Source organism: Ruditapes philippinarum, unplaced genomic scaffold, assembly GCF_026571515.1.
Source record: "Ruditapes philippinarum isolate M1 unplaced genomic scaffold, ASM2657151v2 ctg362_1_1_1_1, whole genome shotgun sequence".
Lineage (NCBI taxonomy): Eukaryota > Metazoa > Mollusca > Bivalvia > Venerida > Veneridae > Ruditapes > Ruditapes philippinarum.
The window spans coordinates 161474-176937 of NW_026865001.1; the positions used below are offsets into that span (position 1 = coordinate 161474).

A 15464-nucleotide genomic window follows, 5' to 3' on the forward strand; every position below is an offset into this window, starting at 1 on the left:
CAAAGTATCTCTTTATCTATAAGGCCATCCGTCAAATAGCCGATCAGTTTACCCGTCTGTACTTCTGCTTCAGACAAAATCAATAATTATACGAAATTTTAGAAAACGGTCAATTCCAATTTCACGTACGTCTATGGCTTTCCGTTTATTGAATAATAACACAAAATAACAAAAAGCTTTTAGAAAAAAGTCACAACTTCATTTTCTTCAATGTATTTTTTTTTTTTTTTTGGTTGGTTTTTTCGTTGTTGTTTTTGTTGTTGTTTTATTTTATTGTTTTTAAATAGACATTTATTTTGTACATTGAAAACAAACAAGCTTTGTATCCGGCGTAGTGTTCATGTATGTAATTTTGTACTTATACAAACACTATAAGTAATTTCGTGTAGATAAACCATTATTTATGCATATATACAAATGCCTTTTTACTAAATTTAATGTTACATATATTCAGCTAATTTAGTTTCAGATTTTGTTTTAAACGTTACCACAACAATTAACCATATCTTTTTTGAAGGGCGTTTCCCAGCACTCCATTCTCCATTCGAGCCAAGTCTAACAAAGCTTGTCCATAACAGAAGTAGGCATCTGCACATTCTTTAGCAGTTTCACCGTAGGCTTTTGAGAGTATGGCACAAGCCTCTTGAAACTGGTTCACTGCAGTTGGTAGTTTTCATTCAGTAATAAAAGTATCAGACAAAAAAGTCATTAATTTCATAACTTAATTTTACCGTGCAGTATCGTGCAGCGTGTATTTCTAAAGCGTATAATTGGTAACTTACCGATACAAAATGGTTTTTATTTTAATTAAAACTTCTCCTCGGAGACAGTGATTTCACATTAAACAACGAACGTGCGATGAAACCAAGTTTACTTATCTTCTGATTGATCTTTTAAGCGTGACGGGTGCATTTTCACTGCATCTCTATTGTTGCAATTAAGCGCATATCGCTTCGCTTAGAAATTATTCCAAGCCCCACTAATATCCTAATAAAATTCTTTGTCTTCTAGATCGCTTACCCTATTGACTTAAGTTATCAAATTAATTCACTTGCAATTTTCTTTCACGATTCCCTCGGCTCTATTTGTATTGTGTTATAGCCTAACATCAATTGCCAATTATTTGGATAGCAGTTTATTAAATTGAGCATCAGTAAATTCTCTGACCGTACTTGTCCACCGGGATCTTTTCCATTTACAATTAATGACTGCTATTGACTGTATGATAAATTGAGTCCCGTTCATTGTTCCTAAAACAAACGATATGATTTAAAGGCACCTTATGCTTAAGAAACAATTAAATCTTTACTTCTTTTGAAAATAAAGTGGGGGTGGGGGGCAAGCATAATTTTATAATGTTTAAATGGTGGTTTTAGAGGAATGTAAGATGCCTGTTACTTGAAAAATTAATAATTTGTCATAAAAGTAGCAAAATGTTAACAAAGTAGTATTTTGACTTCTATAAAAAACCTAATTCTCTATATCTGTACTTATTTCTTAAATGCAAAAGATGCAAAAGATGGTTCCGGTAATTGCCATTAACTTTTGGATACAAATACTATAAAAGTACACCACAATTAAAAAAGCTTTTGAGAAATAAAGATAAAAGTATTTCTGAAGCATAATGGGCCTTTAAGAAAATATCTCGCACACATAAAATAATAATTTTGAAAACAGTTTTTAATGGTTAAATCCTTCATGATCTTTTTTTTAATGCAAAAAAAACGGACGGAAAAAAAGTATAATTGTTTAAACTTACTAACTTACTAAACGCCGAACAAAAAAGGAAAAGATGATTCTCCTATAGGGCAACTGAGTGACACGTTTGGAACTATAACAGGAAACCAAAAGAAAAACGTTTTTCGACATAAAATAATACTATTTGGGGGCTTAATAGGATTTTAATAAACAAAACGAAAGGTTTAAAATCTTAACTGATTTAACATGAATTATGAAGTAAAAAAAATGAATCTAAACCTTAAAGGGATGCCACCGATTGTCTGCACACACTTAGTTAAAACAAATTTCATTTCTCAGAATATAAATGTATATACATATTACAGTTCACATTATATTTAAAAGCATTTCGTACAGGATAAGTTACACTCTTGTCATACAGAAGGGCATATAAACTTTAAAGGGACTCCAATGAGTTTTTATTTAGGTTTTGGACCTCAGTGGAGTTCCTTTAAACTATATAGAGTACCAAGGTGCTCCATTCATAGGTATCGTCGTGAAGAGCATCTTGGGGAGTTCTGTTCGATGCCTTTCGCAGAATAGCGGTCGGAAATTCGACGAACAGCTCGTTGCTTCTTGTCGAATAGTTAATCCTTAGTTATCATAAGAAGGTATAATTTGATTAAATTATAATAATGATACACAGAGACATGATGACGCCGAGATTTGGAATAGTATTAAATCTGTACAAATTATCCTGTATATAAGTCTGTCCGTCCTTCTGTTAATCTGTCCTTTGTCTGTCTGCCTATCTATCTGTCGTTGCCAAAACAATGTGTGACATTTTATGGTTACTTCATTTTTTTGTCTCTCTCTGTGTTCAGTCTTGACTGAATTTAATAGAAATAACAATATATCAGTGCTTATTAGAACCATCTGCTCGATAACTTCTACTGCAATGAGGTAAATAAGTAAAATTACAAATATCTTATCTAAAGTGCTAAGTTAAACTTGCTTAGTTTAACTTCTTACTGAGATCATAACGATGGCAATCTGATCAAGGGAGTGACAGATCTCGAGATTTTCCCCTTTCTTTTCGCTTATTCCACGTAATGCATGCTTTTTGCGGCATAGAACACTCAGATTTCAAGTTTACAATTCGTCGAATAGAGCACTAATTTTGTGCACCATTCAAGAGTATCCCTATAGGGTGACAATGCTCTACAACGTTTTCAATGTTCAACTAAATGAGTAAATCAGGTAAAGCAGCATTCTCAATCAGAAAATAAACAGAAAATATTAAATAAATAAATAAAGATTACTAACGTGCTTGTCGCAGATGTCTTAAGCGTCAAATTTAGCATAGTTTTAACTAAAAAACTTACTAGTAACTATAATTTATGTTTTTGTGTCTCTTTTTTTTTTGTATTCATCTTTCTTTTTCCTCTCTTACCAGATTTCGTGTTTACATTCATTTAATATTTAACCCAAGTTCGAATAAAGTTTTATTTATCCCTTGATGTTGTCAACCAGACAATACCTTTTTGAACTGCACTAAACACAATCATTTTTGGGGGGAGAAATTAAATGGCAAAAATCTTTGTCTCTCCGGACGACAGTTGCACAATTATTGATAAAACTGAAATGAATATTTGGTAAAAATCAATTTATTACGCTCATTAACCGTAAACGAATTCTCTTTACTTTTCGCATCAGTATACGTAATTGACAATTAGTGGGGAATTAAAGCATTATTGCCCAAAGTTTTCATCAGAATAACCAAAAAGTTTACAGAGATGTAGACCAATTTATATACTATTACTGTATAATGTGCTTTATTGGAGATAAAACAGATAGAGAATAAAACAAATTAAGCTAGCATAAACTGAAGTATGTGTACAACATAAATTTATATTTGGATTGAATTTCGTGCAAAAAGCAAAATTTAATACTAGGTAGATTTCACATGAAATTAGTCTTTAAAAAGGCATTTATTATATACACTGTGTATTCCCTGTAACTATATAATAACACAGCTTTTCTATTCAAATTTAAAGCAAATCAAGAGGGTTTTTTTCGGGGGACATACTGAAAGCTTCAAAGACATAATTTAATGTAGGAGGGGGTGGGGGTGAGTAGAGGGGTATGAGCAGAAAAGAGGGAGTCACCTCAGATATTTATTAAGCTGTTTATCTGTATTTTATTATATGTAATAATATATTGTTAACATGCTTTGATGCATACATTAAGGCAATGTTATTTGAAATAAACAACGTATGCCTTTTTCTGTCCTTCCTTCATAAACGTTTCTTATATATTTACATTCTGTAACGATGAGCCGCCCATTTCATGTATATACAGTAAACTCATCTTTGATGATAATATTGCTGATAACTATCTATAACAGATAATTTCGCAGATTTTAAAGGGTTCGAGTTCGAACCCCACCAGTGACTTTGAATTCTTTCATTTGAGGAAGCCATCCAGCTAGCTGGTTCTACTCAGATGCCCCATCATGCCTAAAATAAAGCAAGGATCGGGCACATACACCAGTGAAGTTGGAAAGTCGCCATGTTGGGTTAACAGGGTTGGTGCGACGTAAATCCAAACAAACAAACAAACAAACAAATAAATAAAAAAATAAAAATAAATCCAACAAAAGAAGGAGGTCTACATTATGAATATTATACGCCAGAATTCATCAAAAGTCTGCTTTGAATCTGTACCTATCCTAGGGCAACTTTAACACACCTAAGACTTTCAGCCTTTACATGTCAATTTTGTCATGTGACATTTAAACTTGTCAGCATACAACTGTACAAAGCTTGGTCATTAAAAAGAAAAAAACAAATAAACAAAACTGGTTTGACGGTTAACACGGAATAAAAAAATATAAGATACCTTTAGGAAAAGGGCATAACATTCTGGAAGTTGAGTGAATATTTTACATAAACATAACATTCTAAAAGTTCAGTGAAATTTTTACATAAACATACCATTCTGAAAGTCGAGTGAAATTTTTACATAAATATACCATTCTGAAAGTTGAGTGAAACTTTTACATAAACATAACATTCTGAATGTTGAGTGAAATCTTTACATAAACATAACATTCTGAAAGTTGAGTGAACTTTTACATAAACATTACATTCTGAAAGTTGAGTGAAACTTTTACATAAACATAACATTCTGAAAGTTGAGTGAAACTTTTACATAAACATAACATTATGAAAGTTGAGTGAATTTTTTACATAAACATAACTTTCTGAAAGTTGAGTGAAACTTTTACATAAACATAACATTATGAAAGTTGAGTGAAACTTTTACATAAACATAACATTCTGAAAGTTAAGTGAAACTTTTACATAAACATAACATTCTGAAAGTTGAGTGAACTTTTAACATAAACATAACATTCTGAAAGTTGAGTGAACTTTTAACATAAACATGGGTTGAGAATAGGTACTTCTTGTTAGGAGCCTCGTACAGAAATGAAAAAGCAATGTACATTCATCATGCATGTTACTTGCAATGATTTATTTAAAATGTTACACATTTTATATAATAAGTAAAATCAACTTTAAACAAGAGGGCCATGATGGCCCTGAGGTCGCTCACCTGTATATAGGCCCCCGGAGCGGGGCCAGTTTAAACCCCAGGGCTTTTATTTGAACAAACTTGGAAGACACCCATAAGAAAATGTTTCATGATGCTAAGTTTTTACTACACACATATAATGAAAAACAATGATCTGCTCCCCACACCCCCGGCAAGGCCAATTTTAACCCAAAGGATTTTATTTGAACAAACTTGGCAGACACCCATATGAAGATGTTTCATGCTAAACATCTAAGCTGTAGCTAATTGGGTTTTTTTAAAAAAGATTTTTTAAGTTTTTACTATACACATATAGTTAAAAACAATGACACCCCTGGGGCGGGGCCAATTTTGACCCTAGGGCTTTTATTTGAACAAACCTTGTAGACAATTACTAGAACATGCTTCATGCTTAATATCTTAACTCTAGCTATTTGGGTTTTTTTCAAAGAATATTTTTAAGTTATTGCTATACACATATCAGGAAAATCAATGACCCCCGGGGCAGGGCCAATTTTGACCCCAGGGCTTTTATTTGAACAAACCTTGTAGACACTTACTAGAACATGCTTCATGCTTAATATCTAAACTCTAGCTATTAGGGTTTTTTCAAAGAAGATTTTTTAAGTTTTTGCTATACCCACATAAGGAAAATCAAAGACTCTCGGGGCAGGGCCAATTTTTGACCACAGGGCTTTTATCTGAACAAACTTTGTAGACACACACTAGAAGATGTTTCAAGCTTAATATCTAAACTCTAGCTATTTGGGTTTTTTCGAAGATTTTTAAGTTTTTGCTATACACATATAAGGATAATCAATGACCCCCGGGGCGGGGCCAATTTTGACCCAAGGGCTTTTATTTGAACAAACTTGGTAGATACCCATTAGAACATGTTTCATGCTAAATATCTTAGCTCTAGCTCTTTGAGTTCTTTAAGAGAAGATTTTTTATTTTTTTACTATATGCATATAGGGAAAATCAATGACCCCCTGGGCGGGGTCAATTTTGACCCCAAGGCTTTTATTTGAACAAACTTGGTAGACACTCATTAGAAGATGTTTCATGCTAAATATCTTAGCTCTAGCTCGTTTGGTTCTTTAAAAGAAGATTTTTTCAAGTTTTTACTATATGCATATAGGGAAAATCAATGACCCCCTGGGGCGGGGCCAATTTTGACCCCAGGGCTTTTATTTGAACAAACTTTGTAGACACTCACTAGAAGATGTTTCATGCCAAATATCTAAGCTCTAGCTCTTTGGGTTTTTTTAAAAGAAGATATTTAAAGTTTTTTTCTTTCGGTTGCCATGGCAACCAGAGTTCTGCATGGAATTAAATTCTTTTGAACAACTTTCTTAAGGCTTCACACAAGGAACATCCCTGTTAAGTTTCATTAAGATCTGCCTTATGGTTTCAGAGGAGATGTCGTTTTAAAAGTGTAAACGGACAAAGGACGACGTACGACGGACGACAGACGACGGACGAAAAGTGATCCTAATAGCTCACCCTGAGCATATGCTCAGGTGAGCTAAAAACGCATACATCTATAACGTTATTTAGTGACCATGTGAAAATATCATTGCCATTTACATGTTTTCTTGCATACATTAACGAAGAAAACAAGTAACATGCGATTGCAAGTTTTGTAATATGCGTGACTCAGGGCGCAATGTAAAACAGTTTATATATATATACAAATGACGACCCACTACTACGTGGAAAGCATAGCAAAATAGCAAAATCTTTGATTTATTTAATGCAGATAACGAAATGCAGAATGATTTATTTAGGCATATACATTAATGCAAGAATATTAATAGCGCTAATGCCCCTTATTTCGTACATTAACACATGCAGAAGCCCTCAAACCTAAATTCCTCGCCATGCGGGCTCGGGATTTAATAATTTTATGGGAAAAGATCGGTATAACCACACAACAAGCTTGCTTTTAGTGATCGAGTAAAAATTTGTTACACAATAATTATTTGGGTTTACTATTTTGATAAAATCTGGTGCGTTTGCAGGAGCGGTGTTGTAAGGATTTGCCACTTCTGAAAAAAATAAAATCAGTTACTCTATGAATATAAATACCACTTTTGAGAAAAATGAACTAAGATTTTAAGATAAGTTAAATATCCGCAATTCAAGAAAAAAGGGAAGAAACTCTTGAAAAGAAGAGAACATAAAAGACGGATTGCTCTCCCTTGAGAAACAAAATGTCTATGTCGGACTGTAGTATCATTTAATTAAAACATTGATTTCCTGAGTATAAATATGAAACATCACTTCCAAATTCAGGATGTTGAAAGTGTAGTACAACATAGAAATTGTATTCAAAACAGTAGTATTTACTTTAATTTCAAAAATGCATACTGCATGAAGTATCTTTATTTGTGTATATCTCAGTTTTGTAAGATATCTTTTGTTAAAATCTAATGTCTCCTACACGCAAAGTTTCCTTGTTTATTCCTTTAGACGTACTAAACAAAATGCACAAAATATTTTACCTTTCTTAAGGATCCCCTAGTTGTCATCATTTTATAAACGAATATGATTGGAATACAAATCATAGATACCAGAGCCATACAAAACCCAACTCCCTGAGCCCATCTTGGATATATGTACGTCTTATTGTATGTAAGCGGTTTGAACGATACAATGGAAAAGAGAAAAATTGCCTGAATTGGAAAAAAACAAAGAAATTTATTTAAAAAGAAAGGTAACAGAAGTTACAGAAAAGATTTCAGCAAAAGACAATTAAGACATGTCATTCATTTATGGTCAACACATTATTTTATTTTATATAACACGAAGTTTTACGTCAGATAAATATGAACTTATTAACCGAAATTATGACAATATAAGATAAAAATGCCTTCATTAACTAAAGTTATAACACTATACGATTATAATACAGTTATTTATGGAAGTTATTATAACACTTTAAGATGATAATACAGTTATTAACCTAAGTTATTCCCTAAGTTATTCCCTGCAGGGTATTGGTACGCGTTTAACTTTTGAGGCATGGAGGAGCACGTGACCTGTTTTCGGTACATGGAGGAGCATGTGATCTGTAAACCGTACATGATTGGAAAGCCTAGCTAAATACCGTTTGCCGGTACGTTACGGATTTACCTCTAGGGAATTAGTCCGAATTACACCTAATTAAGAACAAAAATTTATTACGTGATATTTCTAATTTTCTATAATTATTTTACCGTTTAAGGTGGAAAAACTTGAATGATGTGTTTGAAAATTATCAATGTTTCTTTAATATCTATCTCAAATTTTACAAACAATAAATTGTTGAAAATCTACAAAGTTTAAAATATTCGTAGTGGCATCTGCCATATTAAATAGAGATATTTTCTGCGTAAACTTGTGTGTTTACTTTATTTATTTTTTTGCTCGGAATTATTCATTAAATGGTAGGCCTATTTAATCATTTTCTTAAAAAGAAATAATTGTTCTATGTTCGACCTTCTCCGGTCTTCAACGGTCATCAGTTTCCAAAGACCTAGCTTCTTCTATATTGATCGTTTATTCAATTGTCAACTATATTCTTGATACAAACGTTTATTTATCCCCCCCCCCAAAAAAAAAACAAATAATGATGTTGAAAATAGTTAAATGAAATATCTTTATATCATTAAAATGTTCACCGCAGGAATCCATTTTACTTGTAATACTATTAGATTATTATGTAGTAATTTACCGAAGTTAAAACACTATAAGATGATAACGTAGTTATTTACCTAAGTTAACACACTATTAGATAATTATGTAGTAATTTATTGAAGTTAAATCACTATAAGATGATAACGTAGTTATTTACCTAAGTTAAAACACTATTAGATAATTATGTAGTTATTTATTGAAGTTAAATCACTATAAGATGATAACGTAGTTATTTACCTAAGTTAAAACACTATTAGATAATTATGTAGTAATTTATTGAAGTTAAATCACTATAAGATGATAACGTAGTTATTTACCTAAGTTAAAACACTATTAGATAATTATGTAGTAATTTATTGAAGTTAAATCACTATAAGATGATAACGTAGTTATTTACCTAAGTTAAAACACTATTAGATAATTATGTAGTAATCTATTGAAGTTAAATCACTATAAGATGATAACGTAGTTATTTACCTAAGTTAAAACACTATTAGATAATTATGTAGTAATCTATTGAAGTTAAATCACTATAAGATGATAACGTAGTTATTTACCTAAGTTAAAACACTATTAGATAATTATGTTAGTAATCTATTGAAGTTAAATCACTATAAGATGATAACGTAGTTATTTACCTAAGTTAAAACACTATTTAGATAATTATGTAGTAATTTATTGAAGTTAAATCACTATAAGATGATAACGTAGTTATTTACCTAAGTTAAAACACTATTAGATAATTATGTAGTTATTTATTTGAAGTTAAATCACTATAAGATGATAACGTAGTTATTTACCTAAGTTAAAACACTATTAGATAATTATGTAGTAATCTATTGAAGTTAAATCACTATAAGATGATAAACGTAGTTATTTACCTAAGTTAAAACACTATTAGATAATTATGTAGTTATTTATTGAAGTTAAATCACTATAAGATGATAACGTAGTTATTTACCTAAGTTAAAAACACTATTAGATAATTATGTAGTAATCTATTGAAGTTTAAATCACTATAAGATGATAACGTAGTTATTTACCTAAGTGAAAAACACTATTAGATAATTATGTAGTAATCTATTGAAGTTAAATCACTATAAGATGATAACGTAGTTATTTACCTAAGTTAAAACACTATTAGATAATTATGTAGTTATTTATTGAAGTTAAATCACTATAAGATGATAACGTAGTTATTTACCTAAGTTAAAACACTATTAGATAATTATGTAGTAATTTATTGAAGTTAAATCACTATAAGATGATAACGTAGTTATTTACCTAAGTTAAAACACTATTAGATAATTATGTAGTTATTTATTGAAGTTAAATCACTATAAGATGATAACGTAGTTATTTACCTAAGTTAAAACACTATTAGATAATTATGTAGTAATTAATTGAAGTTAAATCACTATAAGATGATAACGTAGTTATTTACCTAAGTTAAAACACTATTAGATAATTATGTAGTAATCTATTGAAGTTAAATCACTATAAAATGATAACGTAGTTATTTACCTAAGTTAAAACACTATTAGATAATTATGTAGTTATTTATTGAAGTTACACTATAAGATGATAACGTAGTTATTTACCTAAGTTAAAACACTATTAGATAATTATGTAGTAATCTATTGAAGTTGAATCACTATAAGATGATAACGTAGTTATTTACCTAAGTTAAAACACTATTAGATAATTATGTAGTAATCTATTGAAGTTAAATCACTATAAGATGATAACGTAGTTATTTACCTAAGTTAAAACACTATTAGATAATTATGTAGTAATTTATTGAAGTTAAATCACTATAAGATGATAACGTAGTTATTTACCTAAGTTAAAACACTATTAGATAATTATGTAGTAATTTATTGAAGTTAAATCACTATAAGATGATAACGTAGTTATTTACCTAAGTTAAAACACTATTAGATAATTATGTAGTAATCTATTGAAGTTAAATCACTATAAGATGATAACGTAGTTATTTACCTAAGTTAAAACACTATTAGATAATTATGTAGTAATTTATTGAAGTTAAATCACTATAAGATGATAACGTAGTTATTTACCTAAGTTAAAAACACTATAAGATAATTATGTAGTAATCTATTGAAGTTAAATCACTATAAGATGATAACGTAGTTATTTACCTAAGTTAAAACACTATTAGATAATTATGTAGTAATTTATTGAAGTTAAATCACTATAAGATGATAACGTAGTTATTTACCTAAGTTAAAACACTATTAGATAATTATGTAGTAATTTATTGAAGTTAAATCACTATAAGATGATAACGTAGATATTTACCTAAGTTAAAACACTATTAGATAATTATGTAGTTATTTATTGAAGTTACACTATAAGATGATAATGAAGTTGTAACACTAAAATATAACAAGATATGTTTGTAAAACATGTATGCCCCCTATCAGCAGCCAATTAGTCATGTGATAAGGTTATTATGCATGACTTCTGACCCAGTGATCAAACAATTAATAAGGGTTATCAAGTATCTACTGGTCATGACCTTAACCTTTGACCCCTTGACCCAAAACTCAATAGGGGTCATATGCTGGTCAAGACCAATCATCATACAAACTTTGAAGGTCCTAGGCCTAAGCCTTTTTAGTTAATTGATGGGAAACCGTTTTAACATACAACCTCAATGTGACCTTGACCTTTGACCCCTTGACCCCAAAATCAATAGGTCATCTGCTGGTCATGACCAATCACCATACCATGTTTGAAGTTCCTAGGCCAAAGGGTTCTTAAGTTATTGATTTGAAAGCATTTTTACCTACAAGGTCAATGTGACCTTGCCCTCTGACCCCTTAACCCCAATATCAATAGGGGTCATCTACTGGTCATGACCAATCACCATACCAAGTTTGAAGTTCCTAGGCCTAAGGGTTCTTTAGTTATTGATCGGAAAACCGTTTTTACCTAAGAGGTCAATGTGACCTTGACCTTTGACCCCTTAACCCCAAAATCAATAGGGGTCATCTGCTGGTCATGACCAATCACCATACCAAGTTTGAAGTTCCTAGGCCTAAGGGTTCTTAAGTTATTGATCGGAAATTGTTTTTACCTACAAGGTCAATGTGACCTTGACCTTTACCCCTTAACCCCAAAATCAATAGGGGTCATCTGCTGGTCATGACCAATCACCATACCAAGTTTGAAGTTCCTAGGCCTAAGGGTTCTTTTGTTATTGATCAGAAACCATTTTTACCCAAGAGGTCAATGTGACCTTGACCTTTGACCCCTTGATCCCAAAATCAATAGGGGTCATCTACTGATCATGACCAATCACCATACCAAGTTTGAAGTTCCTAGGCCTTAAAGTTCTTTTATTATTGATCGGAAACCGTTATTGCTTACAAGGTCAATGTGACCTTGACCTTTGACCCCTTGACCTCAAAATCAATAGGGGTCATCTACTGATCATGAGCAATCACCATACCAAGTTTGAAGTTCCTAGGCCTTAAAGTTCTTTAGTTATTGATCAGAACATGTTTTTGCTTACAAAGTCAATGTGACCTTGACCTTTGACCCCTTTACCCCAAAAATCAATAGGGATCATCTACTGATCATGACCAATCACCATACCAAGTTTGAAGTTCCTAAGCCTTAAGATTCTTTAGTTATTGATCGGAAACCGTTTTTGCTTACAAGGTCAATGTGACCTTGACCTTTGACCTCTTGACCCCATAATCAATAGGGATCATTTACTGTTCATGACCAATCACCATACCCAGTTTGAAGTTCCTAGGCCTTAACGTTCTTTAGTTATTGATCGGAAACCGTTTTTGCTTACAAGGTCAATGTGACCTTGACCTTTGACCCCTTGACCCCAAAATCAATAGGGGTCATCTGCTGGTCATGACCAATCACCATACCAAGTTTGAAGTTCCTAGGCCTAAGGGTTCTTTTGTTATTGAACAGAAACCATTTTTACCCAAGAGGTCAATGTGACCTTGACCTTTGACCCCTTGACCCCAAAATCAATAGGGGTCATCTGCTGGTCATGACCAATCACCATACCAAGTTTGAAGTTCCTAGGCCTAAGGGTTCTTTTGTTATTGATCAGAAACCATTTTTACCCAAGAGGTCAATGTGACCTTGACCTTTGACCCCTTGACCCCAAAATCAATAGGGGTCATCTACTGATCATGACCAATCACCATACCAAGTTTGAAGTTCCTAGGCCTTAAAGTTCTTTAATTATTGATCGGAAACCGTTATTGCTTACAAGGTCAATGTGACCTTGACCTTTGACCCCTTGACCCCAAAATCAATAGGGGTCATCTACTGGTCATGACCAATCACCATACCAAGTTTGAAGTTTCTAGGCCTAAGGGTTTTTAGTTATCACTCGGAAACCATTTGGTCTACGGACCGACGGACCGACGGACCGACGGACCGACAAGTGCAAAGCAATATACCCCCTTTTCTTCGAAATGGGGGCATAATAATGCAGTTATTTTACCGAAGTTAAAACAGGTATTATATATTTCCAACATATAAAAAACCACAGTGGAAATCTTCGGCCAATCATTAACTCGGCAGCTTCCTGGAATCGTTCTTGTCCTAAAATATAAATATAAAATATATAATTACAGCTATGAATAACATTCACTAAAAGGAAGAACATTTTTGTAGCAGTTAATCAATAAAATTCAATGTAAAAATCGTGTATATTTTATCTGAACATATCAAATCTTTGTAATATATTAATAGAAAGGATACAATAAGAAAAGCAAAACGATTCAAGATTCAATTAAAAATTTATATGTTATGTGCGAATAATGATTTTGTAGTATTTATCACATATTTCTACTGTGTCACTAACGCACTAACGCAGTATAGGCTACTGTTGCAAACATTGACCACTTTTGAAATTTACTTGGATTTAAAGTGCCGTCTGCAATGTGTAAGTTACTTTCTATATTCACTTGACAGCATTTTTCTTTTATATAGTATTACATTTTCAAAATATCCTTGATTTTTCTCATGAATCTGGAGGCATGCTTTTTAAGATTTTTTGTTGAATTTTATTAATAAGTGTTTAAATCATTTTAACAGCTTAACATCTTAAATGTGCATTGTATTCGAAGTACAAAAATATATAATATTATTATATGATTATAATGATTATATTAAGGAAAATGAGTAAATAAGTAAATATAACATTACCAAAACACCAAGCGACGACTACAGCTTCAAAGAAACATATCCAGAGTAAGACCAATCCACTAGCACAGTAGTAATCAAACAATTGAAACACATACATACCGCCCTGTGTATAAAATATATATTAAATATGATATTATGTATTAAATTTACCTTAAAACATTACTGAGGAAAAACATAATTAAATGAAATCCAATACTTTATTAGAAAAAAATGTGGGGCGTCCGGGGCCTAGTTGTTAAAGTCCTTAACTCCAAACCACTTGCCTCTCTCCGCAGGGGGTTCTAATCCCGACATGGATTTTGGATTCTTTCATATGGAGAAGCTATCAAGCTAACAGACCATTGGTTGTTCTACTCAGGTACCCGTTCGAGCCAGAAACCTTCCTCCATCAGTAAAGCTGGAAAGTCGCCATATGATCTGTATACTGTGATATGTTAATATACAGTGCCGAAAAGTATGAATTTCAAAGAATATTTTGTGGCCGAGAATTAAAAAAAATATTATGTTTAATGCTACATGAACTTAAATCAACAGTCAGAGGTTTTGACTGGCTTTCTATCATTGGTAACGTGAATGACTAGTAATCTATAGTTGTTGATTTAAAAAATATTAACCCTTCGACAGCTATAAATACAAAAGCATAATAGAATTGTAAAAAGTGCAGACTCGGTTTGGCTCTTGACCGAGTCTGTTGCATGAGAGATGACCGAGTCTGTTGTATGAGAGAAAATGAAAGGTGAAACATATCTCAAGTCCTCTAATATCGGATTACCGATAAATGAATTACACTTAATGAATTACAGTAAGCTCCCAAAGGACCAGAAACATATAACAACACGGTGATAAAGTACGAGACAACTTAGTTACAGATGCCATAAAGCACGTGACACTTGCCGTTGTGAGTTAAATAATCGGAAATACAAAATCCATCAATATTAATGAAAACAAAGGACAAAAAGGAAACATTGCAGACTTGATTTGATTGAGAATATTGTGTAAATTATAAATTTAAATAAGTTTTATTAAAGTAATCCGAAATGAAAATATTCGGTGCATTTTGTTTTCACGTTGAATATTACAATATAACTCACTCCACGTCTTCGATCACAAAAATAAATATTTAGGAAATCTACAAAATATTCGAGAAAAAAAATCACCTTTTTAAAGATAACTAATATAAGTCATCATAAAGCTTAAAGGCACATTATGCCTACGAAATCCATATTTTGTATTCTTGAGAAATGTGTTGAATAATGTTTTATGGATTTAACTAGAGAAACTAGCCCTAAACATGGAGT

The 15464-nt window shown here is 31.8% G+C and overlaps 1 protein-coding gene across 1 annotated transcript in view; it reads right to left on the bottom strand.

Annotated features, from left to right (window-relative positions):
- Positions 1–496: 496 nt before the first annotated feature.
- LOC132727524 (sodium- and chloride-dependent taurine transporter-like) overlaps positions 497–15464 on the bottom strand; it is a 31389-nt gene continuing 16421 nt past the window's right edge. The window contains exons 10-14 of the mRNA XM_060713062.1: positions 14167–14269; positions 13460–13560; positions 7782–7952; positions 4712–4715; positions 497–657 (exon numbers count right to left, since the gene is read on the bottom strand). Coding sequence (XP_060569045.1) covers positions 497–657; positions 4712–4715; positions 7782–7952; positions 13460–13560; positions 14167–14269 — 540 coding nt within the window. The remainder of the gene's footprint in view (positions 658–4711; positions 4716–7781; positions 7953–13459; positions 13561–14166; positions 14270–15464) is intronic.